Source organism: Hyperolius riggenbachi, chromosome 12 (genome assembly GCF_040937935.1).
Source record: "Hyperolius riggenbachi isolate aHypRig1 chromosome 12, aHypRig1.pri, whole genome shotgun sequence".
Classification (NCBI taxonomy): domain Eukaryota; kingdom Metazoa; phylum Chordata; class Amphibia; order Anura; family Hyperoliidae; genus Hyperolius; species Hyperolius riggenbachi.
The window spans coordinates 61,077,560-61,105,521 of record NC_090657.1 but is presented as its reverse complement, the minus strand read 5'-3'; the positions used below and the strand labels follow the sequence as shown (position 1 = coordinate 61,105,521).

Here is a 27,962-nt window from a genome sequence, read left to right as displayed (position 1 = left end):
ACTGTTAAGTGGGAGCAGCTGGCCGGAAATAAATTGAAACATAGTAAAGAGCTGAGCAGCGCTACTTAAAAACAGATGAATGCTTACCTGCAAAAGTGTGCAAGCCCCACAGATGGGATAAAATACACACTGAGCACACACATGACCTGTCTACCGCTTGGAGGATGTTGGTTTCCTCTAACAGCTTGCATGCAACTTGTTAGGTACTCGTCCCTCCCACTGCCGTAGAAGTCTTTCCTCCATGGGAGGGGACCTAACACTAACTAAATTATACTTATGCATATGCATAGCCTGGGCGCGCTACCAAGTAAAATTTTACTTGGTAGCGCGCCCAGGCTATGCATATGCATAAGTATAATTTAGTTAGTGTTAGGTCCCCTCCCATGGAGGAAAGACTTCTACGGCAGTGGGAGGGACGAGTACCTAACAAGTTGCATGCAAGCTGTTAGAGGAAACCAACATCCTCCAAGCGGTAGACAGGTCATGTGTGTGCTCAGTGTGTATTTTATCCCATCAGTGGGGCTTGCACACTTTTGCAGGTAAGCATTCATCTGTTTTTAAGTAGCGCTGCTCAGCTCTTTACTATGTTTCAATTTATTTCCGGCCAGCTGCTCCCACTTAACAGTTTTGCTTTTGGTGTATATGCAGAGCTTCTGTTTGGTTCAAGGTGCGTTTGCAGTCTCTGGGGGGGCTCAGCGCATCTCTGAGTTGAGGCCAATCGGTGGCGGCCTGGTGATGCGCTGATCCCACTTTTTTTACGCAATTTTCAATTTTACTTGGTAGCGCGCCCAGGCTATGCATATGCATAAGTATAATTTAGTTAGTGTTAGGTCCCCTCCCATGGAGGAAAGACTTCTACGGCAGTGGGAGGGACGAGTACCTAACAAGTTGCATGCAAGCTGTTAGAGGAAACCAACATCCTCCAAGCGGTAGACAGGTCATGTGTGTGCTCAGTGTGTATTTTATCCCATCAGTGGGGCTTGCACACTTTTGCAGGTAAGCATTCATCTGTTTTTAAGTAGCGCTGCTCAGCTCTTTACTATTGTTTACCCATTATTCACGTTAACATAACTATACACCAAAAACCATCAGCACACATATACATCGGTCTAAGGACACGCTATCTGTCTCTGTCTTTACAGTGTACTCCTATCTGTTTATTGCCTGAGGAAGCGGGAACATACCCGTGAAACGCGTTGCACTGTTTGTTTTGGAGTATATTAATAAACCTGTTGTCATAAAACTGACGGTATCTTGTCTGCTTCGGGAAGGCGAGCCCACCACCACCTCCTGAGGGATTTTAAGCCTTTTAGAACCTTTTATCCTGGTGGCGCCTCTGTTCACTCTTACATTATCAATATCCACCTCTGGTGGAGGGGTGTTGCCCCTTATTTCCTTATCTACAGAGAGCGACTTTTAATCCTGAGTGAGGACAGGTCTAATCTCCTCACCTGCCTATACAGTGGTTACCTAGGAGGTAACCCACGTTTGTGAGTATATACATTATATACTGTTCATTTCCAACCCTTTGTTTTGCATACTACACTATATTGGGCTCTCGGTATTTCTTTTGTCTTTATCAGCCCATCAGATTTGTTTCATTTCAATGCAAATTATTGATGCCAAAGACTGCAAAGCTCACAAATTTGGTCATTGAGTAATTAAGTAATTGTCTGTTACTGTTACAAAAAGTAGGCAGAGCCAACACCAGCCAAATACATACCCAGGCAATGCTGAGTCATCAGTGGGCGGAGACAAATACAAATTTCACTGGGAATATGTAAACTGCAGCCTTTCTTACACTGTTAACGGTAGGGTTCTCAAACTTTGCACATTTGGTCACTGGGTGACTGGGATTAATATTCATAAAAGAGGGTGGAGCCTACAAAAGCCAATCCAAATTCATGTATTGCTTTTCAAGGGGAATATTCAATTGCTGCCATTCTTGCACTGTTAAGGACACAAGCTTAAAACCTGGTACAGTTGGTCATTGGGTGACTGGGGCTCAAATTCAGAAAAGTGGGTGGAGCCACAGACAATCAGATTTGTTTCATTTCAATGCAAATTATTGATGCCAAACAATGCAAAGCTCACAAACTAGGTCATTGAGTCATCGGCCAATATGCAATTCCCTTTTTCTCCAGCGTTTTCTCCTAGGTGATAATTTTCTTTTTAAAATAGCTTTCAAGCACTTTTCAACTGAAAAAGTACTGAGAAGTAAGTACAAAAGTACTATCAAAATTATTTGTAGTATTTTCTTGCTTGCTGGTGGCTTAGCAGGCATTTTATTGACAATTTTAAAAAATATCACCTAGGAGAAAACTCAGGTGAAAAAGTGAATTGCATATGGCCCATTGTGTGTTAGGGTTAGAAAAGTGGGCGGAGCCAACACCAGCCAAATACATACCCGGGCAACGCCGGGCAATCAGCTAGTATAAAATAAAATTGTGGGATATCTAAAAAAGTCATTTTTAGGAGAAGGAGGATAGATACAATTGTTTTTCTCATTCGTTTATTTTCATCTCGGATGTCCTTTAAGGCTCATATACACGTACCAACAATCTTGTCCAACTATCTTATAAACTTGTTGGTTGGAAGATAAGTTGGGTGTGTGTATGGCTGGCAAACAACCAGATGACCAACTGATAACAGGTTGTTTTCCAGATCCAATCGGAGGATCAGTCTGACCAAAAGACCTGTACACACATTCCAACCTGCATGATAGTTGAACAACTTTGTTGTTTTTGAATGCGGACAAGTTGTGCAGTTTGTCATTTAGCTTGCGTGCATAGTATTTAAGTGAGTTGGTTGGCGTGTGTGTACGCACTTGTCAAGTAAACTACTTGTTGTGTGGTTGATCATGTTGTGCAGTTGGTTGTGCATTAAAGGATACCCAAACTGACATGTGACATGATGAGATAGACATGGGTATGTACAGTGCCTAGCACACAAATAACTGCTGCGTTCCTTTTTTTCTTTCTCTGCCTGAAAGAGATAAAGATCAGGTATGTAAGTGGCTAACTCAGTCCTGACTCAGACAGGAAGTGACTACAGTGTAACCCCAGAAATTCCCCTTTTTATCTCTTTCTTGCTCTCAGAAGCCATTTTCTGCAAGGAAAGTGTTTTATAGTTGGAATTTCTTAACAGTGAGGGTCATACTGTAGTCACTTCCTGTCTGAGTCAGGACTGCGTCAGCCACTTACATACCCGATATTTAACTCTTTCAGGCAGAGAAAGAAAAAAGGAACACAGCTTAGTTATTTGTGTGCTAGACACTGTACATGTCTATCTCATCATGTCACATCGGGTATCCTTTAAGTTGGACGTGTGTATGAGCCTTTACAAATGTAGTACATGACTGCTCTGAATAGGCAGGACATTATAATGCTGGCCTCAAATGTACAAACTTTAATGGAGTAGAATTGAAAATGAATGATTTGATCAAACAAGACTGCAATAAATCAAATGTTCTTAAAGAGAACCTAAACTGAGAGGGACATGGATGTTTCCTTTTACACAATACCAGTTGCCTGGCAGTCCTGCTGAGCTCTTTGGCTACAGTAGCGGCTGAATCACACACCTGAAACAAGCATGCAGCTAATCCAGTCTGACTTCAGTCAGAGCACCTGATCTGCATGCTTGTTCAGGGGCTCTGACTAAAAGTATATAAGACACAGCATCAGTAGGGGAGTCAGGCAACTGGTATTATTTTAAAGAGGAAAAATCCATATCCTTCTCAGTTTAGGTTCCCTTTTAAGTGATCACTTCTAGATTACATCAATGCTATTGTTTTATCTGCATGTGTGTGGTCACATGATTTCATGTGTGCTTTCCATGATTTCATAATTTGCTCAGACAATATTAAATCATGACTGAATAACTGAATGTCCATATACGAATGATGAAATAAATAAATAAAAATCTTCCATTTGTTCGAATCGAATTTTAATGATCAGTTTGATCAAACAATGGTATCGATCATTCTACCAAACAATCATACTGTAATACATGTGTCTATCTTCAATGACAACTGTAATGAGAGGGATATGAAGGTTGCCATATTTATTTCTTTTTTAACAATACCAGTTGCCTGGCAGCCCTGTTGGTCTTTTTGGCTGCAGTAGTGTCTGAATAACACCAGAAACAAGCATGCAGCTAATCTTGTCAGATCTGACAATACTGTCATCTGATCCTCTGCAACAGATCAGGTGTTTCTGACATTATTGTCAGTTCTGACAAGTTAAGCTGCATGCTTGTTTCAGGTGTGTGATTCAGACACTACTGCAGCCAAATATGGCAGCCTCCATATTCTTCTCACTTCAGTTGCCCTTTAAGCTATAAATGGGAATCTTCCCTCAGGGTTACACAGCCTCCAGCAGGCATTGGCTGAGTTTGGTTCAGTGCATTGTGGTCTGCTTAGTCTAGGCTGCTTAGCTATGCGGAATTCTCCTCCTTGAGCATTCTGGGAGACCAGGGATTATTTTCACTGGCTTTGGAACTCTCAGAAACAAACATTCCGCAGAGCTGCCCCTGACATGAATAAAGATGTTGCCACCTGTGATACATTTCAGAATATAATTCAGGGTGAGATAAGATTTTACAATGGGCAAACATTGACTAATTTGTAAAGAAATATTGTAAAAAAAAATCATAAACAATTTTATCCATTCCGTTATTTTTTTCACTGCAGTTCCCATTTAATAATGTACAGTATCCAGGCCTATTTATAAAGTAGCTATATATTGCCCCTCCCCCGTACACCACTGCTCATTGTAACCGATCTCAAGACGAAAAATAAAACCAAAAACTTTTTTTTTACTATATAAGAAAATCATTACAATGTGGAGCCATGCTGCTCCGCCCATAGATAGCTTCTCTATTGGCCGTTTATGGTCACATGATTAAATATCTTCTGACCAGTCTGAAAAATGAGAGCAGGAGAATATTTCCCCTGTCCTGCTGCAGGAAAAATGTCTGGGGGCTGGAGGCTGACCAATGAGAGGACGCTGCGATCACAGCCAATTTCCAAGGTCCTTTGCAGTTCATTAAGCCTAAAGAGACTCTGAAGCGAGTCTAAATTCTCTTTTTTAGCTTGTATTTATGTTAAGCAGTATACTAATATAGTATAATAATCCCTGGTAAACCGCCGCTATCCCGCGGCAAAACGGGGAGCTTATACCCCCCAAATCCCCTCTGCAAAATCCACGACTTTCTTGGTCGTGGATTTTGCTGCTCATGGAGGCAGAGCTATGAGCTGCAGCTCGGCCTCCATGTATGTCAATCTGCCTGCGCATCTCCGCCTCTCCCCTCCCCTCTTAGTGAAGGAAGACAGAGGATCGGGGATTGACGCGCGAAGAGGCAGGGCTACGGCCCTAAGCTCTGCCTCAAGCAGGAAGCGCTTCCTGGACACAGGAGAGGGGATTTGGGGGGTATAAATCACTCATTTTGCCGCAGGATAGCGGCGGTTTACCAGGGCTTATGGTGCTTAAAATGAAGAGAATTTAGACTCGCTTCAGAGTCTCTTTAAAGCTAATGGGAACCCATATTTAAATAAAAAATCCGATACTCACCTAAGGAGAGGGAGGCTCTGGGTCCCATAGAGCATCACCTCTCCTCTCATGGTCCCCGCTGTTGCACTGGCTCCACCATAGCAGTATTCGACCGTATCGGTCAAATACCTCTGTTTCCCGGCCGAAGGGAGGCTTCGGAAATGCTTCGGGAGCCTGGGTGCTCCCGAAGACGGGCCGCTCTACACTGCGCACGCGCGAGCGCCCTCTATGACGCACTCGCGCATACGCAGTGTGGAGCCGTCTGTCTTCGGGAGGACTCGGCTCCCGAAAACTTCTGAAGTCCCCGCGGCGGGGATGTGAACGGGGGAGCCAGCGCAGCACCGAGGGCACCAGGAGAGGAGAGGGAAGGCTCATTAGGACCGAGCCTTCCCTCTCCTTAGGTGAGTATCTGACTTTTTTTATTTAAATATGGGATCCCATTAGCTTTAAAGCATTTCTGGAATAAAAAAACCCAGATACTTACCTATGGAGAAGGAAGGCTTTGGGTCTTAGAGCCTTCCTGCTCCTCTCCCGGTGCAGGGCTGTCTATCCCGCCCAAATTTCCCGCCACTGGAGGCTTCTGAAGCCCGAGTGCTGCCAAAGACAGGCGGCTCTGTAGTGCACATGTGCTAGCACACTCTCTCGCGTACAGAGACACCCGTCTTTGTTAGGGATGGCCCAGCCTAGGAGAACTCATGGAGAAGCATGTGATCAGTCTGATCAGCTGATAGATTTGTAAACCTTTGATCTGCCGTGATGACTTCCTGGTTTAACCCATGATCATGACCAGCAAATCAGAGCCTTACAAATCTATCAGCTGATCAAACTGATCACATCCCTAGTTTTTGTGAGCACTCCGCCTCCCGAAGACTACTGAAGCCTTAGGCAGCGGTAGAGAGAAGTCTCCGAACCAACGGGGGAGACAGCACTGGAATCAGAGGACCAGAAGATGAACGGGAAGGCTCTATAGGACCCAGAGTATTTCCTCTCCATAGGTAAGTATCTTTTTTATTTAAAAAAATGCTTCTGGTTCTTTAAAAGGCCTAAAAGATAAAGATATTCACTATTCTCGAGAAAAGCTATGCCTCTCAACATTTTTATGAACTGCAGACAGTTTGCGTCCTATGGGAGAAAAGCACTTTACAAATGTTATTGTATTTTATTGTATAAATCGGCCTCGTGGAGTTGCTAGAGATAAACGAGTTTGTAACTGACAACACCAACTGCATGCCAGAAGGGGTTCAAGCCCAAATGCAAAATTCCAATTTTGTGAGAACAGGTTATGTATTTCCCAGACAACATGGGAATCCCGACTCTTATTTACTTCAAAATGTTTGACAGAAGACAGATAGCCAAAATTAACCAGTCCATTATTAAAAAAAAACAAAAACAGAAAGCTGAAAATAGTCTGTTATTAGAAACCGGAAAAGGATTCTGATAATGGGTGTGGCCAAGTGAATAGGTATGCATCATGGGAGGAACGAGTCTTTTTACAGTATACAGATCGCACGTTAAATCCAGTGAGGCGTGGGGTGGGGGGTTGTCTGGTAATGTATGGATACTATATTTTTGATGACCAATAATTTTATTATATTTCTTTATATGTTTTTTTATTTGAATGCTGATTTATAACCCTGCTCTATGTCATTTTTGTATATTCTTTGTATATAACTACAGGAATACATATTTACATAAAAATATTCTGATCTAAAACAGTTTTAATGGTCAGTGAGGGGAAACTCTCACAAATAGATTGTGGCCAACAGTGGTCAAGAAACTCATAACGAACTCCGGGAGAGGAAACACTTTATTGAGTAAAGCTCCTTATATAAAAGTTATCTCTCCAATATTGTACAGGAGCGATCATGTTAAAGAGGCCCTGTAGTGACATGTAGCAAAATGCAGTGAATTATTCAGGATATCCACTTTTATGGTTATTATCCAGGTCTCAGCATCAGAAACTCTTCCTATATCTATATATTGCTGTATATTGATGTAGCCTCACCCACCCAGTTATGTCTACCCTAGGCTGTTTAGCTATGTGAAATTCTCCTCACAGAGTATTCTGGGAAGCCAGGTATATTTTCTACTAGATTCAGAACTCTCAGTAAACAAACATTCCTCAGAATACACCTAACAGGACTAAAGATGTCACCACCAGTGGCACATTTCAGAATGTAAATCATGGGGAGGAAAGAGTTTACAATAGGCAAACACTGTCTAAATAATTTATACTGTAAAAAAAAAAAAAAAGTTACTTTTTTAATCATGTTACTTTCACTACAGTTCCTTTCTAAGGTGTTTGATCGGTACCCCTCATTTCCTGTCCCTAAGTCCACCAGGGTATGATGCAAAAGCCACGACTGTCCAGTGAGGTCTCAGGCACAGGAAGTAGAGGAAAATTCTCCCCGACAGGCCACTTATTGGTAACAATCACAGAAAACTTACAACCCTTCCCTGATTTTTCTAAAACTTTTTTTTTGTTTTAAAAGTGTCTGATGTTGGGATTTTCACTGCCAATGAAGTCACACTGCTTTGGTCACTGGCAATGCCAAGCCGTATAGCGTAACATGCATTTGGGTGAGGGAGTTGCACGTGTGTCTAGGCCTGTACCTGGCCGGTTGGCGTTCCACCTGAGGCCCTTCTATGAGAAGAGAGATCTGGGCTTACAAAACCACCCCAGTCATCGAAACAGACGGTTCTGCGACCGCATCACAGAGCTCCAGATGTCCGGGTTTACTGGTCCTCTGACCGGAGAAGACAGCACAGGATATTGTCTCCAGCCCACAGGGCGTGAGCACCCCGGACCTGGCATGGGGCGAGATACTGGATCTCACGCGGGGGAGAAAAAACAAAACAAAACTGGACCTCCCCCGCGGAGCTCAGAACTTGGACATGAACTTGAATTGTCTGGGTTGAGTGACCGACCAAAAATTGCGACGGTTCTGAAAAGATTGGAAGCTGTTGTTACTTCTGAACTTGTCCCGTTTAAATTTGATTTTCTTCACCTGTAAGATACAAAGAGAACAGAATGTGAGGATCCGATCACCAAAACCTCATTACAGGATCAACAGGCCAACTGTCAACTTTAAAGCGGACCTGAACTCAGAACTTCCTCTCTGCTCTAAAAGATAGGCAACAGCATAATAACCTTTACAGAAAATCATTTATTTGTTACAGCTTACAGAACTCCTGCAGTAAATCATCTTTCATGGAAGCAGACATAGGGTTAACATCCTGTGTTTACATATTAGCTTTTTTGCGAAGGCAGCTAGCGGACACAGCTGAGAGACCACATTACAACTTGTGATTAGTCACAGATGAGGGGGAAGTAGACAGGCTAAACTATCTAAATACATACAGAGTGCATTTCTCTATGTTTTCCTTCTGTCCTGTGCAAGAGTTCAGGTTCACTTTAACAAACTGCATCATTGTTTTAACAGTAAATGTGTTATCTCCAAATACAAGAAAGAGTCACAAGTAGAGATGATCAAAGACATGTAATTTCTTTGGAGTTGATGCAAATTTTTATGCAAATATATGCAGCTTGAAAATGGACCAATCAATTTAAACCTGGGTTTAAATTGATTGGTCCATTTTCAAACTGCATACATATGTGCAGGAATTCCAGTATTACCTTCCCACTATCAAAGTCTTCATCCCACTCGTCAATAACTACTTCCCAGCATGCACCACTTCCTTGTGCGCCATTTCCCAGCATGCACCACACACTATACCTGGATATCCCTACCCTCTGGCTAAAGTCAGTATGTGCGCAGACAACACATCCCAGGAACTACAGCATTACCTTCCCGCTATCGAAGTCTTCATCCCACTCGTCAATAACCGTGTCATATTTGGAATCCTTTGCATCACACTCTGCATCGCGACTTATAACGGACCTTTCTCCTTCCCAACTGAGAACTGCAGGAAAAACAAGAAGCAAAAGTACAATATAAAAACTGTATTGTAAATGCCGTAAGTATATTTCCCTTAACACTGAGCTGCTGAGACGTTGCTGCGTGACACTTCCAACCTTCAACAAAATAACTACTGGCAGAACTGTCCACAAGCGGTCATGCTAAAAGCAGGAAGACTGGATTTCCCAGAAGTCCTCAATATGAGGCACAGGACAGTCCCCTCACCCCTACAAGCCCAGCCCCCCCATAAGGCATCGGTAAAGGTAGGGTAATTAACCAGTTCACCTTATGCATCCGAGCAATCTTCACCTCCCATTCATTCACCAATAACTTTATCACTACTTATCATAACGAATTGATCTATATCTTGTTTTTTTCTAAGGTTTACTTTTTTCTAAATGCATTTTAACGGGAATATTAAGAAAAAAAATGGAAAAAAATAATTATTTCTCAGTTTTCGGCCAGTATAGCTTTAAAATAATACATGCTACCATAATAAAAACCCACGTATTTCATTTGCCTATTAATCCCGGTTATTACACCATTTAAATGATGTCGCTATCACAATGTATGGTGCCAATATTTTATTCGGAAATAAAGGTGCATTTTTTAAAGTTTTGCGTCCATCACTATTTACAAGCTTACAATTTAAAAATGTTACAGTTAGACTTACCGGTAACTGTATTTCTAGACGTCATACGGGACACTGGAGATGTGGCTCCGCCCATCCAATTAGTGGAAACCACCTGAAAGAGTAAAAAGAGTATTAATAGCCCCCACCCTCCCCTGGCTCCTCAGTGTAATGAAAGTAACTTCCAACTAAAACACAGAGAAGAGGAGGAGAGGAAATAAAAGACACCTCAAAAGAAGTGTAACCCATAAACCCCCAATCCAATAGCCGTAAGAGAGAGAGTGCGACAGGAATAGAGGTGGGTCGGTGTCCCGTATGACGTCTAGAAATACAGTTACCGGTAAGTCTAACTGTAACATTCTCTAGCCGTCATACGGGACACTGGAGAGATAAACAAGTAGTCTGAAAAGACATAACTAGGGAGGGCCACAACCCTGGAGCACTACTCTGCCAAAACGACACCGTACTATGCATAGGTCCACAGAACCGTATGGGCAGTACATTCCCATGCAGAACAATTCTGCCACACAACCGCACTGGCCCTCAGAGCAGGATTGTCAATATCCATTATAATCTTACTGCATACATTTCTAAGATTTCAGCATCTCGAAACCCTCTGCTCTGCATCCACTTATATCCTCTATACAAGATTTTCAATCTCCACAGCCAGCATAGGTAAAGTGCCGGCCTGTATATCAGACCAATTCGAAACAGGTTTGCAGACCAATTCGAAAGAGGCTCGAAGTCAAAATCAAAAACAGACAAAGTCAAAACCGAAAGAAAGTCATAATCGCAAGACTGAAAGTCATAATCGCAAGACTGGAAGTCATAATCGCAAGACTGGAAGTCATAATCGCAAGACTGGAAGTCATAATCGAAAGACTGGAAGTCATAATCGAAAGACTGAAAGTCATAATCGAAAGACTGAAAGTCATAATCGAAAGACTGAAAGTCATAATCGAAAGACTGAAAGTCATAATCGAAAGACTGAAAGTCATAATCGAAAGACTGAAAGTCATAATCGAAAGACTGAAAGTCATAATCGAAAGACTCAAAGTCATAATCGAAAGACTCAAAGTCATAATCGAAAGACTCAAAGTCACAATCGAAAGACTCAAAGTCACAATCGAAAGACTCAAAGTCACAATCGAAAGACTCAAAGTCACAATCGAAAGACTCAAAGTCACAATCGAAAGACTCAAAGTCACAATCGAAAGACTCAAAGTCACAATCGAAAGACTCGAAGTCACAAAAGACTCGAAGTCACAATCGAAAGACTCGAAGTCACAAAAGACTCGAAGTCACAATCGAAAGACTCGAAGTCACAAAAGACTCGAAGTCACAAAAGACTCGAAGTCACAAAAGACTCGAAGTCACAAAAGACTCGAAGTCACAATCGAAAGACTCGAAGTCACAAAAGACTCGAAGTCACAATCGAAAGACTCGAAGTCACAATCGAAAGACTCGAAGTCATAATCGAAAGACTCGAAGTCATAATCGAAAGACTCGAAGTCAAAATCGAAACAGACTCGAAGTCAAAATCGAAAGACAAAGTCATAATCGAAAGACAAAGTCATAATCGCAAGACTGAAAGTCATAATCGAAAGACTGAAAGTCATAAGCGAAAGACTCGAAGTCATAAGCGAAAGACTCGAAGTCATAAGCGAAAAACTCGAAGTCATAAGCGAAAAACTCGAAGTCAAAATCGAAAGACTGAAAGTCAAAATCGAAAGACTGAAAGTCATAATCGAAAGACTCAAAGTCATAATCGAAAGACTCAAAGTCATAATCGAAAGACTCAAAGTCATAATCGAAAGACTCAAAGTCATAATCGAAAGACTCAAAGTCATAATCGAAAGACTCAAAGTCATAATCGAAAGACTCAAAGTCATAATCGAAAGACTCAAAGTCATAATCGAAAGACTCAAAGTCATAATCGAAAGACTCAAAGTCATAATCGAAAGACTCAAAGTCAAAATCGAAACAGACTCGAAGTCAAAATCGAAACAGACTCGAAGTCAAAATCGAAACAGACTCGAAGTCAAAATCGAAACAGACTCGAAGTCAAAATCGAAACAGACTCGAAGTCAAAATCGAAACAGACTCGAAGTCAAAATCGAAAAACTCGAAGTCAAAATCAAAAGACTCGAAGTCAAAATCGAAAGACTCGAAGTCATAATCGAAAGACTCGAAGTCATAATCGAAAGACTCGAAGTCAAAATCGAAAGACTCGAAGTCAAAATCGAAAGACTCGAAGTCATAATCGAAAGAGACAAAGTCATAATCGAAAGAGACAAAGTCAAAATCGAAAGAGACTCGAAGTCAAAATCGAAACAGACTCGAAGTCAAAATCGAAACAGACTCGAAGTCAAAATCGAAACAGACTCGAAGTCAAAATCGAAACAGACTCGAAGTCAAAATCGAAACAGACTCGAAGTCAAAATCGAAAGACTCGAAGTCATAATCGAAAGACTCGAAGTCATAATCGAAAGACTCGAAGTCAAAATCGAAAGACTCGAAGTCATAATCGAAAGACTCGAAGTCAAAATCGAAAGACTCGAAGTCATAATCGAAAGACTCGAAGTCATAATCAAGAGACTCGAAGTCAAAATCGAAACAGACTCGAAGTCAAAATCGAAAGACTCGAAGTCATAATCGAAAGACTCGAAGTCAAAATCGAAAAACTCGAAGTCAAAATCAAAAGACTCGAAGTCAAAATCGAAAGACTCGAAGTCATAATCGAAAGACTCGAAGTCATAATCGAAAGACTCGAAGTCAAAATCGAAAGACTCGAAGTCAAAATCGAAAGACTCGAAGTCATAATCGAAAGAGACAAAGTCATAATCGAAAGAGACAAAGTCATAATCGAAAGAGACAAAGTCATAATCGAAAGAGACAGTCATAATCGAAAGAGACAAAGTCATAATCGAAAGAGACAAAGTCATAATCGAAAGAGACAAAGTCATAATCGAAAGAGACAAAGTCATAATCGCAACAGACAAAGTCATAATCGCAACAGACAAAGTCATAATCGCAGTCATAATCGCAACAGACAAAGTCATAATCGCAACAGACAAAGTCATAATCGCAACAGACAGTCATAATCGCAACAGACAGTCATAATCGCAACAGACAGTCATAATCGCAACAGACAGTCATAATCGCAACAGACAGTCATAATCGCAACAGACAGTCATAATCGCAACAGACAGTCATAATCGCAACAGACAGTCATAATCGCAACAGACAGTCATAATCGCAACATACTGCGAAAGACTCGAAGTCATAATCGAAACCGACTGAAAGTCGTAATCGAAACAGATTCGAAGTCAAATTCGAAACAAGGGACTCCCTGAAAACTAACCAGAGATTCATTTCTTGAAAGTTTCCATTACCCCTTAATTGTCAATCACCATCGCTTCAGTGCAGGTTTGACAAATCATCATGTTCTAATATTGGGGAAGCCAATTGCTGCAATGGCAACAATTCACCTTCACCCCACCTGCTGCTTAACATTCACAGCTAGATCACATGGACACAGAGGATAGGAGAAAAGAAAAAATAGATACAGGGAAAATCACTCTCTAATCTTAAACATATGAGTGCACATCCCTGCAAAATGTTAGTTTCTGCATCTAGCATAGGAAACAAATGACTCCTTAAGACTGCTCAGGGCTTTCCTTACCCTGAAAGACTCCATTACCTCTTTGAATAAATTGTCAATCACTACAGCTCTCCTAGATCTAGTGCAGGCTTGACAAATTATCTCGTTAGAATACTGGGGAAGCTTAATGTTGCAATAGCAACCTTTTTAGTTCTTGGCTTCTCCACACATTATCCTATGCCTCCCCCGCTTTTACTTTCAGCTTGCTATGATATAGATAGCGGGAAAGGATAAAACACAGGTGAAATCACACTCTAAACTGCATAATATGAGTGTATATCCCTGCAAAAAAAACCACTATCAGTGCACACACCTCATCTGCTGGAACAGACTAGGAAGCCTCATGCCTGATATCCCATCTCTCCAGCATGGTCAATGCACTCACCTCTGCTGCTGGAACAGACTGGGAAGCCTCTTGCCTGTGATCCCATCTCTCCAGCATGGTCAATGCACTCACCTCTGCTGCTGGAACAGACTGGGAAGCCTCTTGCCTGTGATCCCATCTCTCCAGTATGGTCAATGCAGTCACCTCTGCTGCTGGAACAGACTGGGAAGCCTCTTGCCTGTGATCCCATCTCTCCAGCATGGTCAATGCACTCACCTCTGCTGCTGGAACAGACTGGGAAGCCTCTTGCCTGTGGTCCCATCTCTCCAGCATGGTTAATGCACTCACCTCTGCTGCTACAAAAGACTGGGAAGCCTCTTGCCTGTGATCCCATCTCTCCAGTATGGTTAATACACTCACCTCTGCTGCTGGAACAGACTGGGAAGCCTCTTGCCTGTGATCCCATCTTTCCAGCATGGGGGAGAACAACAGGAGCAGTTCCATTTCTTATGCTGCCTAGTTCTCCTATATTAGACTCCCTCACCAGCGCCAGCTTCCCAACCATCGCTTGTGGCCCAGGGATTTCCTGCATGCGCAGTGCTGCCATGCCAAGCAGCTGGGGGAGAGTCCCACGATCCTTGCCCGCACAAATGCATACGGAGGGCAGAGGGATCGACCTCCGAACACCGCATTCGGCAGAAAACCGGGTGCATAAAGAGACGCCACTTAGCGTTCACAACGATCACCCAAGCCACCCGGTCTTCTCTTGGCCTCACCACCTAGTGAAGCTAAAAAATAATAAAAACTAAGGGAGCTACTCCTCTTCGGTGTTTCCGGGACGGAAACCAAATTAAACTGAGGAGCCAGGGGAGGGTGGGGGCTATTAATACTCTTTTTACTCTTTCAGGTGGTTTCCACTAATTGGATGGGCGGAGCCACATCTCCAGTGTCCCGTATGACGGCTAGAGAAATATTAGTAATATACTCTTTTGACATGCATATTAAAAAAGTTCAGACCCTTAGGTAACGATTTATGTTTTTTTTTTGCAGTTAATTTTATTTGGGTATTTTTTGTAGTGTGGGAGGTAAATAGTTAATTTTAAATGTAATGGTTTGTGAATTTAAAAAAAAAAAATGTATGTAGATGTAGTTTCACTATTCAGTCAGATTTTTTTTCCCTCCCGTAAGTGAGCGCTCTCGTTTCCAGGAAGTATAGTGAGGACGTGAAACTTTTTTTTTTCTTTAGAAAGATTGCGGCTTTTAATAGAAGCTGTCGGTTTTTCTAATGGGGACTTAGATTAAAGGGAACCTTAACTCAGAGGGATATAGATGTTTCCTTTTAAACAAAACCATTCGCCTGGCAGCCCTGCTGAGCTCTGTGGCTTTAGTAGTGGCTAAATCACACACCTGAAACAAGCATGCAGCTAATCCAGTCTGACTTCAGTCAGCGCACCTGATCTGCATGCTTGTTCAGGGGCTGTGGCTGAAAGTATTAGAGACACAGGATCAGTAGGAGAGTCCGGCAACTGGTATTATTTAAAAAGGAAAAATCCATATCCTTCTCAGTTTAGGTTCCCTTTAATGCATGGGAACTGTGTTCACATGCATTGATGTCTGGGCTAGCGGGCAGCGGCACGCAAGCGTTGCGATCGACCGCGGGAGTGCACAGCAGCCTTTTGGATGTAGCAGATACGTCCAAAAGGCTAAAGTAGTTAAAAAAAATAGTTTGGAGGTCCCTTCTGAACCAAAGCAGCGTTAGGGGCCCTGTATTTCCCCCCAATTTTTCGGTCCTCTGCAAAGTTTTCTGCACTGTAGTGACTTATTTGTCTCGGCCGATGCGCTCCTCCATCAGTCTGTGTATTTTTGTCTTCCTCCCCACTGGCTGCATCTTCTCTGTGACCCGGTGGCATGCTATGTAATAACATTTTCCGGGTCCAGGTGCCCTTCAGCTGGGATATGTGAATCACTATGCTGTCCAAAACTCTGCAGGGGACATGGAGACTAAATAAAAGTTGGGTGGGTGGGGTGGAGACCTCGGGGACCCAAGCAGCACTTGGGGACCCTGTGGCAATACCAGGTTGCTCCTATGGAAGTGCTGACCCTTGTTAAGAGATGGCACTACTTTGGGCCAAAAAAGAAGCATGGTGGCACAGTGGTTAGCACTCTTGCCTTGCAGCGTTGGGTCCCTGGTTCAAATTCCAGCCAGGTCAACATCTGTAAGGAGTTTGTATGTTCTCCCCATGTCTGTGTGGGTTTCCTCCGGGCACTCCGCTTTCCTCCCACATCCCAAAAACATACAGATAAGTTAATTGGCTTCCCCCTAAAATTGGCCCTAGACTACGATACATACTGGTACACTGTATGATACATATGTAAATATATGATTATGGGAGGGGTTAGATTGTGAGCTCCTCTGAGAGACAGTTAAAGAGAAGCCATAACTAAGAATTTAACTTCATCCCAATCAGTACCTGATACCCCCTTTCCCATGAGAAATGTTTTCTTTTTCACAAACAGATCATCAGGGGGCTCTGTATGGCTGATAATGTGGTGAAACCACTCCCACAGTGATATCAGGACCATGGCGCTAACATCACACTGTGGGAGCCTTGTTGCATTGTGGGAAATAACAACTGTTTCCAACTGCCCAAAAAAAAAAAAAAAAACAAGCAGCATCTCATTCCAGTGACATCACCTGCCAGCAGTAAAAATGGCACCATGTGGTAAATGTCAGACTGTAAATCAGGGAGAGGAAAGCTTTTACAATGACTAAATCATTTATACATAATTATTGTAAACAAATGAAGTACTTTTTTATTACATTATTTTTACTGGAGTTCCTCTAAGTGACAAGACAATATACTCTGTACAGCGCTGTGGAAGATGTCAGCACTACATAAATACTAATAATAAAGATGAAGATAACTGTAGGGCCAGTAAGAAAACAGGACACAGACTTTTACTGTATATGGTGTCAGAATGTAACGCTAGCTTGTCAGGCTAGTTCACTTTAAAGCAGGGCTGCCCAATAGGTCGATCGCGATCTACCGGTAGATCGCGACCGCCTCCTTGGTAGATCGCGGCCTCTTGGCCGCGTCTCGTTAATGTTTGTTGCGGCCAGCAGCTCGTGTTTAGCTGCTGGCCGCTGGCCAATAGAATGCATGCAGGCGAGGAGAGAGGGAGGAGAGAGGCGGCGCGTCCGCTGCGTCATGGCTGGGGGCGGCGGAGGGCAGCCTGTGTAACGTGCCCGGCGCCGCCCCCAGCCATGACGTAGCGGCCGCGCCGCCTCTCTCTTCGCCGCCGCTTCTCTCCTACATCCCATTGGCCTGCCAGAGTCTCTCCTCGCCGCCTCTTCTCCTCCGCCTGCAGGTACATATACCTGGCTAACCTACACTGGGGGGCCCTATACCTGGCTAACCTACACTGGGGGGCCCTATACCTGGCTAACCTACACTGGGGGGCCCTATACCTGGCTAACCTACACTGGGGGGCCCTATACCTGGCTAACCTACACTGGGGGGCCCTATACCTGGCTAACCTACACTGAAGGGACCTATACCTGGCTAACCTACACTGGGGGGCCCTATACCTGGCTAACCTACACTGGGGGGCCCTATACCTGGCTAACCTACACTGGGGGCCCTATACCTGGCTAACCTACACTGAAGGGACCTATACCTGGCTAACCTACACTGGGGGGCCCTATACCTGGCTAACCTACACTGGGGGGCCCTATACCTGGCTAACCTACACTGGGGGGCCCTATACCTGGCTTACCTACACTGGGGGGCCCTATACCTGGCTAACCTACACTGGGGGCCCCTATACCTGGCTAACCTACACTGGGGGCCCCTATACCTGGCTAACCTACACTGGGGGCCCCTATACCTGGCTAACCTACACTGGGGGCCCCTATACCTGGCTAATCTACACTGAGGGCCCCTATACCTGGCAAACCTACACTGAGGGCCCATATACCTGGCAAACCTACACTGAGGGCCCATATACCTGGCTAACCTACACTGAGGGCCCATATACCTGGCTAACCTACACTGAGGGCACGCAACCTATGCTGCAGGCACATATACCTGGCTAACCTACGCGGGGGGGGGGGGGGGGGGGGGCGTGCTTAGCATTTGAGACGTTGGTAGATCTCCTGGCCTCGGCAAATTTAAAAGTAGCTCGCGAGCCGAAAAAGTGTGGGCACCCCTGCTTTAAAGCAATGTTTTTTGGGCCAGAAGTTATCAATGAACACAAGCAATTCTTCAGCCCTGACCTAGATTTGTTGAACAGTGTAGGGTACTAGGTAAGCAAGTTCTTTCCTGCATAATGCACTCCATCCTTACCTTCTGACCCATAGGCTTTGTTGTTGGCGTTCTTCAGAAGCTCTTGGACGACGCCTGGTTTCGCCGTGCCATCCCACGCTAGCTGCACCTTCTTGTCTGCACAGGGAATGGAAGGAGGTCGCTTGTATCCGTCCTTGATGTGGCTGTCCCACACGAACACTGAGCCTGGGCAGAAGTAGTATCATTTAATACCAGCCCTCATTTCTACAGAGCAGGTGGAAAATACAAGTTGCATAATTTCATCCTCCTAAAGGTGGGGATTATACCACAGTTGCCTGTTGTGCCCCCCAAAACACAATAAAAGGAGATACAAGCTACAGCCTTATGGTTGCTACAGGCATCATATGGAAAACAAAAGTTTGCTTTCTTAAAAGAAAGTATTTGCGATAATTCAGGTTGGGGTGAGCTCCGAGATGTCTCCCAGTGCATCACTACTGAAATATGCAAATTATCCATCGCTGTCCCTGGAAGCTAGCCACACCTCCAGAACTTCTGGAATGCAATGATGTGTCAGCTTGCTATTTGTACAGAGGCACAATAATCCAACATGCATACAGATTGGTTGTTCCTCATCAGTGCATGGCATGGATTCATGTGGCTCTATGGAGTAGGACTTGAAACACCCAGAGTTACAGATAACCCAGCAAGCTCATGGTGAACCAAAACTCCTAGGAGTGTGTAAGGGGTTACAATAGACCAGAAAGCCCACTTCCTAAAATGCTATGCAAAACAAACGCTTGCTTCAGGTTGGAGGTAGCTCCAAGATGTCTCCCAGTACATCACTGCTGAATAGATGCAAAGTATCCATTGTTGTCCCTGTGAGCTAGCCACACCTCCAGAACCGCTGGAATGCAATGATGTGTCAGCTTGATAATATTACAGAGCCACAACAATCCTCCAATGAGGGCTTTTTGGTCCATTGTAGCCCCTTACACACTCCTAGGAGCTCTGGCTCACCATGAGCTTGCTGGGTACTCTGTAACTCTGGGTGTTTCAAGTCCTACCCCATAGAACCACACGGGAGCGTCCTGCACAGGCATAGCACGAGAGAACCTTGCACTGCGCCTGCACAGGATGTTCCTGGCGACGTGAGCAAGGACACACGCGGCCAGGGCCGTGCAGGCGTAGTGGCTGCCAACTGACAAACCAAAAGTAAGCCGAGGCGGGGGGCCGGATGATCGTTTTTGTCTCAGGTAAGTTAAATTCTTTTTTAATTGAAGGTGTGTGTGCGTGTGTGTGTGCGCATGTGCGTGCGTGTGTGTGTGCGTGCGTGCATGTGTGCGTGCGTGTCACTCGAAAACGGCTTGACCGATTTGAACGAAACTTCCCTTACTACCTGAGATGATATGTTCTGGGGGTCTCGCATCCCCCTGCACACGTATGCGGAGCTACAAACAGCAAATCAGATTTCACCCATTCATGTCAATGGAAAAAATGTAAAAGGCTGCCATTCTCACAGTAATCAAGCCAGCGTCCCCACACTTGGCACAGTTGGTCACTTGGTGACCCAGGTTACAAATCCAAGAAAAGTGGGCGGAGCATAACACAGCCAATCAAATTTCAGCCAGTCATTTTACATGGTAAAATGTAAACTGTAGCCATTCTTTGACTGTTATTCGCAGGGTTTTCAAACTTGCCACACTTGGTCACTGGGTGAATGAGATTAAGATTCAAGAAAGTGGGTGGAGCCTACAACAGCCAATCAAAATTCACCTATTGATTTTCAAGGGGAATATTTAAACTGCTGCTATTCTTACACTGTTAATGGCAGAGGCTTCAAACTTGCTACAGTCGGGTAACTGGGGTCCAAATTCACTACAGGGGCGGAGCCACAAACAGCCAATCAGATTTCCTTGGTAGATAAACTGCTTCCATTCACACATTTTTGATGTCGGGAACCTGAAAGGTCACAAACTTGGTCATTGAGTGACTGTGTTCAGTTTACAAAAAGTGGGCGGAGCCAAAAACAAATTTTACTGGGAAAATATAAACTGCAGCCATTCTTACACTGTTAATGGTAGGGATCTCAAACGTTGCACAGTTGGTCACTGGGTGGATGAGATTAAGATTTTGGAAGGTGGGTGGAGCCTTTAACAGCTAATAAAAATTCACCTTTTGATTTTCAAAGGGAATATTTAAGCTGCTACCATTCTTATACTGTTATTAGCAGATGCCTCAAGTTGATAGTTGGTCACTGGGTGGCTAGGGTTCAAATTCAGAAAGGGGCGGAGCCACAAACAGCCAATCAGATTTGTTTATTTTTCAACGGGAATATACAAAGTATTGATGCCAAGGACCCCAAAGCTGATAAACTTGATAAATGAGTGACTGTATGTCAAGGTTAGAAAAAGTGGGCGGTGCCAACAACTTAATTTTTCACATGGCAGGGTTCCCAAACTTGACACAATTGGCCACTGGGTGACTGGGAGTAATATTCAGAAATGTAGGTGGAGCCTACAGCAGCCACTCAAAATTCACCAAATGATTTTCAAGGGGAATATTTACATAGCTACCATTCTTACACTGTTAATGGCAGTAGCCTCAAATCTGATAGTCAGTCATTCGATGACTGGGGTCCATATTCAACAAAGGGGGTGGAGCCACAAACAGCCAGATTTCTTAACTGGATAAACTGCTTCCATTAGCACAATTTTGATGCCAGGAACCTGAAAGCTCACAAACTTGGTCATTGAGTAGTGACTGTGTGTCAAGGTTACAAAAAGTGGGGGTGAGTCAAAAACAATTTTTTTTTGGGGGGGGGGGGGAGGGGGGGGGCTTCTTCACTGTTAATGGCAGGGTTCTCAAACTTTGCACAGCTGGTTACTGGGTGACTGTGGATAATATTCAGAAAAGTGGGTGGAGCCTAAAAAAGCTGATCAACATTCAATTTACGTGTTGATTTTCTAAGGGGCATATTAAAATAGCTGCCATTCTTGCACTGTTAAAGGCGTACGCCTCAAACCTGGTACAGTTGGTCATTATTGGGTCACTGGGGTTAAAATTCAGAAAAGGGGACAGAGCAACAAACAGTCAATCAGATTGGTTTCATTTCATGAGAAAATACAAATTATTGATACCAAGGACCCCAATACTCACAAACTTGGTCATTGAGTAATTGCGTTAGGGTTAGAAAAAGTGGGCGGAGCCAACACCAGTCAAATACATACCCGAGCAACGCCGAGTCATCAGTGGGTGAAGACAAGTTTCACTGGGAAAATGTAAACTGCAGCCATTCTTACACTGTTAATGGCAGGGTTCCTAAACTTTGCACAGTTGGTCACTGGATGACTGGGATTATTATTTAGAAAAGTGGGTGAAGCCTACAAAATTGAATCAAACTTCACTTACTGCTTTTCAAGCGGAATATTTAATTGCTACCATTCTTGCACTGTTAATGGCACAGGCCTCAAACCTAGTACAGTTGGTCATTGGGTGACTGGGGTTAAAATTCAGAAAAGGGGTTGGAGTCACAAACAGCCAATCAGTTTTTTTTTTCATTTCAATGCAAATTATTGATGCCAAAGATGGCAAAGCTCAAACTTGGTCATTGAGTAATTGTGTGTTAGGGTTAGACAAAGTGGGCGGAGCCAACACCAGCCAAATACATACCCGGGCAACGCCGGGCAATCAGCTAGTAGGAAATAAATATGCCAGTCTCTATATATTTCTCACTTCAGTTGTCCTTTAAGGTGGGATAAAACTCTGACATAACATTCAATAAAACTGTGTTGTCTTACTTTTTATTAACCATACAATTACCATATTTGCTTTTGTGCACAGGGATTACAAATTCCCAAAACACAATTTATCTGCTCTGAAAAATGTCATTGCATTTTATTGCATAGCTGCTGTATTTATATATTAAAATGTATCTAGTGATCACTTCTCAACTCTCTGCTTCTACAGCAAAGAAAGCTAATTTTCAGCATAGCTAGGAATGTATATGAATTGTAGCAGATAAAGGAATGTAAACAAAAGATAATTTTATCGCCTCTTTGGATTCAGCAACAAGCTTTCCATAGGAGAGCAGTGTTCACCTGTTTGAATGCTGTTCTGCTACAAATTCTTTTTGTGGTAGTAGATTTTATGCCGTAAATAATGAAGAAATGCTGCGTTTCTTACCACTTTAAAGTGAACCTGTGGTGGCCCAAAAAAGAAAAAAAATAGATACTTATCTAAGGTAGAGAGAAGCTTCTGGATAGTTCAGGAGCTTCCCACGTCCTCCACACCACCATTGCCGTGCACGGATATGTTTTCGTGGCTTTGCTTCCCTCTATGTACCAGCCTGTCACTGTGAGTACGACTGCGCCTGTGCAGCAAGCTAAAGCCACTTGTCCATGACTGGCTCTGTGCTACTGAGTAGAGGCATTCATTGTGCGCAGGCGCAGTACGGCCACACTCGTGCGCGAAAAAGAGCATGGCTGCAAACTGTGGTATCTAGGAGGATGTGGGAAGCCTCTTCTTAGGCAAGTATAGTGTTCTCCGCAGGCTCTTTTAGCCGGTTCCAACACCCGGCTAATTTTGGTGAGCACCCGGCTGTTATCGGCTTGCTTCCTCCTCCTATGCTGTAAGCAGAGAACCGCCGGTCCCGCATTTCCCCATCATGCCCCTCCCAGTTGCTTTTCCATGCCACCCGGCTGGAAAAAAAATTCTGGGGAGAACACTGAAGTATCTAACTTTTTCTTTTCTAAACCGCATAAGGGTTGCTTTAAAGCACCCCTGAACTAACACACAGATTTCAGCGTACTGGGGGCTTCTTCTAACCCCATGCTAGGGAGCAGCCCCTCAAAGGAATTTAAAAATCCACCCTTAAAGAGACTCTGTACTAAGAAAAAACGCCCCGGGGGAGGGGTACTCACCTCGGGAGGGGAAAGCCTCAGGGTCCTATCGAGGCTTCCACCATCCTCCTCCATCCCATGGTGGTCTCGCTGCAGCCAACGGAATGCACAACCGACAGCGGGGACGCTGTTGCGGCTTTCCGTTCGAAAATAGGCGGAAATAGTCAAGCTCAGTCAGGTTTGCTCTACTGCGCCTGCGCTGGAGTCGGGAAGATAAATATTTACATGGCTGCCGTTCCTGGACCTGCAGCGAGACCACCGTGGGAGGGAGGAGGAAGCCTTGATAGGATCCAGAGGCTTCCCCCTCCTGAGGTGAGTACCCCCCAGGGACATTTTTCTTAGTATAGATCCTCTTTAAGCCTCATACACACGCCTGACTTAAATTTAGCTGAGGCGGTTGGTAACGACCACCTCAGCTGACAATCGGGTGTGTGCATGGCAGCTGGCGCCCCTAACTTGCGAGCGATCCACTGGGCAGATCTACTCAACCCCTGCGTTATTGATCCCCCTCCCGTCAATCCCTATGTTCGTGCCGCTCCCCCACCTGCCATGTCACGTGGCGCTCGTCATCCCTCCACACCACGCATAGCAACACAGAGCGTGTGCAGCCCGGACCAGTGATGTTAGCCAAGGGGATCAGGTTCTAATCCCTGAAAGGCGACATCAGTCACAAATGTGTACGGGCCCTTAGGGAGAGGCACGTCTAAAAAATTGTAGACAGAGCTGTTCAGTTTACTTTAAAGGTGTGAAAAGTCCTCACCTGAATTCACTTCCTGAGATTTGGGCTTCTGTCCTTTCGCAGATTCGCTCTCCTCACTGTCCTGAGTCTCATGCTTGTGCGATTTATGCTTTTTCTTCTTTGCTTTCCTCACCACATGGTCCGTTTCCACACCTTCATGCAGTTCCATGCTTGTACTGTGATTAAATAGTATAAAGTAAATATTGCATTAAAAAAAAAAAAAAAACCGTAAGAAAAAGAAAAGAAGAATCTCCAGGCATACAGAAGAAACATTTCAGGGCCTGCTTGACATCACCAGACCCAAAAGGCCTAAAGGCACAGAAGATCTGACAACATAGACTCCGCCCTCTCAGCAGATGCCACACCATAAGAGTCCCGCCCCCTATATGCTGAAAAACATAGAATAGACATGATGCTGAAATAAATTACATTTCAAAAAGTGCCACCACATAGGCAGGTAGTTGTGTAGAATGCTGTGTCCTTATAGAACTCTGACCTGGAAGGTGACAGAGTACACCCTTTTGTGATTCGCCCTGCATTGTGAATATTACCCTTTACCCCAGTTATTTCTCATGGTCACCCTCATTTACTATGATTTTAAGCTTAAGGTAAAAGCTATTGTATATTTGTTTGTTTTGGTTTAGATCTTTTTCTTCCTGTAACTACTTAACGACCTACTTAACGACTTGCTGGGGATCGCATCCCCGCATGAATGTCTCCACACTGCGATCTAATGCAGCGCTGTACTGGGGACAGTCGTGTCCCTCAGCTGTCCCAGGAGCGATCGACACAGGCTGATGCCCATGACAGCCGATTGCTGTCATTGGCTGGTGGAGGAAGGGAGGCTTGGGAAATAAATTAACCATTTATGCCGCCCTCGGTAGCCCGGAAATCAATGAATGGGAACATAATTCCCATTCATTTATCGAAGTCCCCAGTAGAAAGACTGACGGCTTCTTTTCAGAGGCCGTGGTCTTTCAGAGAGAGAGAAAAAAAAAAAAAAAAAAAAAAAGATTCCCATCCTCCTTATAACTTCTTGGAAGCGAGAGCTTCCAAAAAAAAATTCACTGTGGCTAAATAGTAAAACTACGGTACATCTACATACAATTTTTTAAATAAAATAAACACACATTATTACATTTAAAATTAACTGTTTACCTCCCACACCAATAATTACCCAAATAAAAATTTTTATGAAAAAGAAAAAAAACAAAAAAAAACAAAAAGTTACCTAAGGGTCTGAACTTTTTTTTTTCATATGCATGTGAAGAGGGTATATTACGAGCATTTTAAAAATTATAAGCTTGTAAATAATGATGGACTCAAAACTGAAAAAATGCACCTTTATTTCCAAATACAATATTGGTGCCATACATTGCGATAGGGACATAATTTAAATGGTGTAATAACCAGGACAAATGAGCAAATAAAATACATAGGTTTTAATTATGGTAGCATGTATTATTTTAAAGCTATAATGGACAAAAACTGAGAAATAATGAATTTTATGTATTTTTTTCTTAATATTCCTGTTAAAATGTATTTAGAAAAAAATAATTCTTAGCAAAATGTACCACCCAAAGAAAGCCTAAATGGTGGCGGAAAAAACAAGATATAGATTAATTCTTTGTGATAATTAGTGATAAAGTTATTGGTGAATGAATGGGAGGTGAAAATTGCTCAGTTACATAAGGTGAAAATACCCGTGGGCTGAAATGGTTAAAAAAAATACACTTTTTTTATAAAAAACAAAACAGAAATAAATAAATTTAAAAAAAAAACACGGCCTGCAGCAGAAATCAGAGCCCATCAACAGAAAGCCAGAAAAGGGTGTGGGGGGGGGAATCACTTGTGTGCCGAGTTGTATGGCCCTGCAGCCAGCCCTTAAAGCTGCAGTGGCCTGAATTGTAAAAAATAGCCTGGTCACTAGGGGGGTGTGAGCCAACGGTCTTCAAGTGGTTAAGGGAACACTATTAGACTATGTGTTCTAATATGACAAATGTACAAATAATGTCTAATTAGCTGTGTAAACATTTTCCTACTTTTCATGTTAAATAGAGGCAAAAGCTGTAATTCATTGTATGTAAATTTTAGCTATGTTTAGAATGTCTTATTTGCATAGGTGAATATCTGCAGTCTGACATGCCAAGAACAGTGTAATATTGAAGCAGAGAAGCAGTTATATTAAAAGCCTGTTAGGTGACACACACACACACACACACACACACACACACACACACACACACACACACACACACACTAAGATATTTCCTCTGCTCTCTGCAGAGTGCTCAGTCAGAGAAAGGCAGAGCTTTCTTTCTCTCACACAGAGTTAACAGGTGCACTGTTAGGGAATTCCCCCTCCCCTCATGGCTCAATCTGCCCTCAGAAAAGCGTGAATGGAATTAGATAACAGTAAAAAGAGATAAGAATTCAAATGCTTAAACCAGTATTTTGCAGCACTTCCCAAACATTTCCTATCTCAATTGAAAAAAACATGCTAATCGATAGTGTTCCTTTAATGTTTTTAGCCTACCCAATGAGAAATTAATGTATGTATGCATGTATTTATTTTGTGGCTTCTAATGTGATTCAGAACTTGACCAGAAGGTGGGACGCAGACTTATAAATAAAGGATAAAGAAATAGTCTTTGGGCTGGTGGGCCCGTTTTCACTAGACATGGTGCGTTGCGATCATCGCATTGCAGACAAACCGAAAATAACGCAAGTAAATGGAGTAGTTTTCATTGACGAGAATTTACCTTTGCGGTATGATGCAGCAAAAATTATGGATAGCATGCTGCACATTTCCGCAGCACGCATCAGATTACCATAGATTCCCACAAGATGACCAAGATACCAGCAGCTGGATACGATGTGGTGTGATCAAAATGGGCCCTTAAAGTGGACCCGAAGTCTTGGATAGCACAATGAAAAGTTTTCATTCCACATTCTGTATAAATATTGAAGAAATAAACTGCACCGAGTTGTGTTTCTTTATTCAGCTACAGCAGAGTCTAATTATCTGTAGGAGTGCCTTATCAGTAGGTGTGACTCTGCCTGTACAGGAAAAGACTGATACTTTAACCCTTTCTGTGCTGCCTGAAAGTTAATAAAATGAAATCTTCTGGGGTTATTTTTGTATTTCTATAAATAGTAATTTTTTTCCCTTTGCACCTTTATTTCCAAATCAAATATTGGCGCCGTACATTGTACTAGGGAAAAATGTTAAATGTTGCAATAACCGGGACAAAAGGGCAAATAAAATGTGTGAGTTTTATCCATAGTAGAATTTTAACACTATAATGGCCGAAAACTGAGAAATAATTGTTCTCCATTTTTTTCTTATTATTACAATTAAAATGTGTGTAGAAAAAAATAATTCTTAGCATAATGTACCTCCCAAAGCCTAATTGGTGGCAAAAAAAAAAAAAAACAAGGTATAGATCATGTCGCTGTGATTAGTTGTGATTAAGTTTATTGGCAAAAGAATGGGAAAAGTGCTGACAGGTGAAAATTGCTCTGGTCCTGAAGGGGTAAAACCCCTCAGTGGTCAATAGGCAGAACGAAGTTAATAATGACACAGATGATTTTTTTTTTCTTCTTTTACTACCACTGCCACTTTCTAAGGATCGCATGCAGTGCTAGGAGTGGAATCACTGAAGGGTGACAAGGTTCTGCTCGGCAAGGCAGCACGATTAGAAGCTCTCTGCCCTGTCCTGCTTGGATAAACAATCCACATCCACGCTATGCTGGGGGGTGGGCAGATTGCATGCAGACTGTAAGACGTTCAATATATATATATATATATATACATATATATATATATATATATATATATATATATATATATATATATATATATATATATATATATATATGTATGTATGTATGTATATATATATATATATATATATATATATAAAAATCTATGTGTCATTACTAACTTC

At 43.0% G+C, this 27,962-nt stretch overlaps 1 protein-coding gene across 3 annotated transcripts in view; it reads right to left on the bottom strand.

Moving 5' to 3' along the window:
* Positions 1–3,928: 3,928 nt before the first annotated feature.
* The window catches only part of USP36 (ubiquitin specific peptidase 36), a 60,631-nt gene continuing 36,597 nt past the window's right edge, over positions 3,929–27,962 (bottom strand). For all 3 annotated transcript variants that reach the window (XM_068263814.1, XM_068263812.1, XM_068263813.1), the window contains exons 16-19: positions 24,034–24,188; positions 18,436–18,600; positions 9,358–9,473; positions 3,929–8,557 (exon numbers count right to left, since the gene is read on the bottom strand). In XM_068263814.1, coding sequence (XP_068119915.1) covers positions 8,432–8,557; positions 9,358–9,473; positions 18,436–18,600; positions 24,034–24,188 — 562 coding nt within the window. In that variant the 3' untranslated portion in view covers positions 3,929–8,431. The remainder of the gene's footprint in view (positions 8,558–9,357; positions 9,474–18,435; positions 18,601–24,033; positions 24,189–27,962) is intronic.